This window comes from Protobothrops mucrosquamatus, unplaced genomic scaffold (genome assembly GCF_001527695.2).
Source record: "Protobothrops mucrosquamatus isolate PMUCROS unplaced genomic scaffold, P.Mucros_1.0 scaffold2158, whole genome shotgun sequence".
NCBI lineage: Eukaryota > Metazoa > Chordata > Lepidosauria > Squamata > Viperidae > Protobothrops > Protobothrops mucrosquamatus.
The window spans coordinates 7,188-8,788 of record NW_015388254.1 but is presented as its reverse complement, the minus strand read 5'-3'; the positions used below and the strand labels follow the sequence as shown (position 1 = coordinate 8,788).

The 1,601-nt window shown below is 36.6% G+C and overlaps 1 protein-coding gene across 1 annotated transcript in view; it reads right to left on the bottom strand.

The window, feature by feature from the left end:
• Nucleotides 1-1,303, bottom strand: part of LOC107294923 (spermatogenesis-associated serine-rich protein 2-like) — a 10,781-nt gene extending 9,478 nt beyond the window's left edge. The window contains exon 1 of the mRNA XM_015824192.1: nt 1,293-1,303. Within this exon, the coding sequence (XP_015679678.1) occupies nt 1,293-1,303 (11 nt within the window). The remainder of the gene's footprint in view (nt 1-1,292) is intronic.
• Between the last annotated feature and the right edge of the window lie 298 nt (nt 1,304-1,601).

The window sequence follows — 1,601 nt, the reverse complement described above, 5'->3', positions numbered from 1 at the left end:
ATGTGGTGGACTTGTAAGGTTATTAAGGCCTTTTGGATACAATTGTGGTGGAACTTACAGCAAATCTTTAAAAAAAGGATTATTTTTCTCCCACAGCTGTTTCTCTTAGGTATTGTGCAAGATTTAGATGCAAAAGAAATAAATTTGATGCTTTATTGTATAACTGCAGCCCGTTTGCTGATAGCCCAAAATTGGAAGAGCCCAATTCTGCCTACAATGGAAGACTGGAGATTGAAAGTTTCGTATCTTGCTGAAATGGCAAAGATTTCGGCTTATTTGAAGAACTACTCGAATGAACAATTTTTATTAATATGGAGAAGATGGATTGTTTATATTCAAAAGAAGCATAGAGTGGTAGAATATAATTTAGGTTTTTAGATTTTCTTATTTTGTTTACTCTTTCTATCTTTTCATGTAGATTAAGATATTTTGTGGAGTTAGAGATATTAGTATTTGCTTACTTATATATGAATATTATCCTGGGATTAGGTTTGGGAAGTCCGGGGGGGGGGGGTTACTTGTTATTGTGTTTATTTATGTTTATGATTGTTTTTTTATGATGGAAAATAATAAAATTTCTTTGGAAAGAAAAAAAAAAGAACAAGTTCCGTTCCCAAGGTCTGTCTTTAAGTCAAATCTGTATGTAAAGCCAGAACAGTATAATTATATAATACTGTGTAAATAGTATTGCGTCATTAACTTGAACCATTGCGTATTTAACTCAGATTTTGATAGAACACATTCTAGACTGAACTCTGGGTTGTCCTTAAACCAGGGCATTCTTAACCTGGTGGCTTGTTGCATACTGGTGACCACTTGAAGAACCAGAGTTTCAGGTTAAAAGTTAATCTCTTCTTTTTCGCCGTGATTTCCTCTGGGTTAGCACCAAAGAACCATTCAGACAAAACTGCTGATTGAGAAGAAACACTGATGGTACTAGTACAGATCTATACAATACAAGAACCAGCATATAGAGGCACATACGTAGCTGAAGTGGAATGATCTAGTATAGACTGGGCTCCTTTGCCAGCTCACAGCATATCAAAATAGCAATGTTTTGAATGACACAGGTACCACTTCCTTAATCTGTTCAGAGTAGAGGAGAATATACTGCTCCTTATGAAGGGCTTCTAGCCTCCTAAGCATCCCTAGCATAGTCCAAAAAGGAAGACAGATTTGGAAAGAAAATAGGAAGAATAAATTCCTGGTTGATATGCAAGAGAACAGGCTTTGCCAGCCTCAGTTTATTCCTATGGAATGCCAGGAATTTGTTTATAGGGGGCAAAGCTCACTCACACTCCATGCTGTAATACTCTAGTGAGAAAAAAGTGGTCTAGTAAATGCAGGATAGTAAATGCACAGAGATTATTTATGGGCATCATTAGAACCTCTAAAAGTCTGTGAAAAGACATTCCCCTCAGGAGTCTCAGCAGAGGTTGGCATGGCTACCAAGAGCTGTTCGCCACACAGCTGCTTCTCTGATCTTCACTACCACCCTCAATTAACAAGGAACAAGGAAATAAATAAAACATGATCTGTTGATATTTTATTGTTTGTCCACCACATCTCTATCTTCTTTTTTTTGGTAGCTGTTTTGTTTT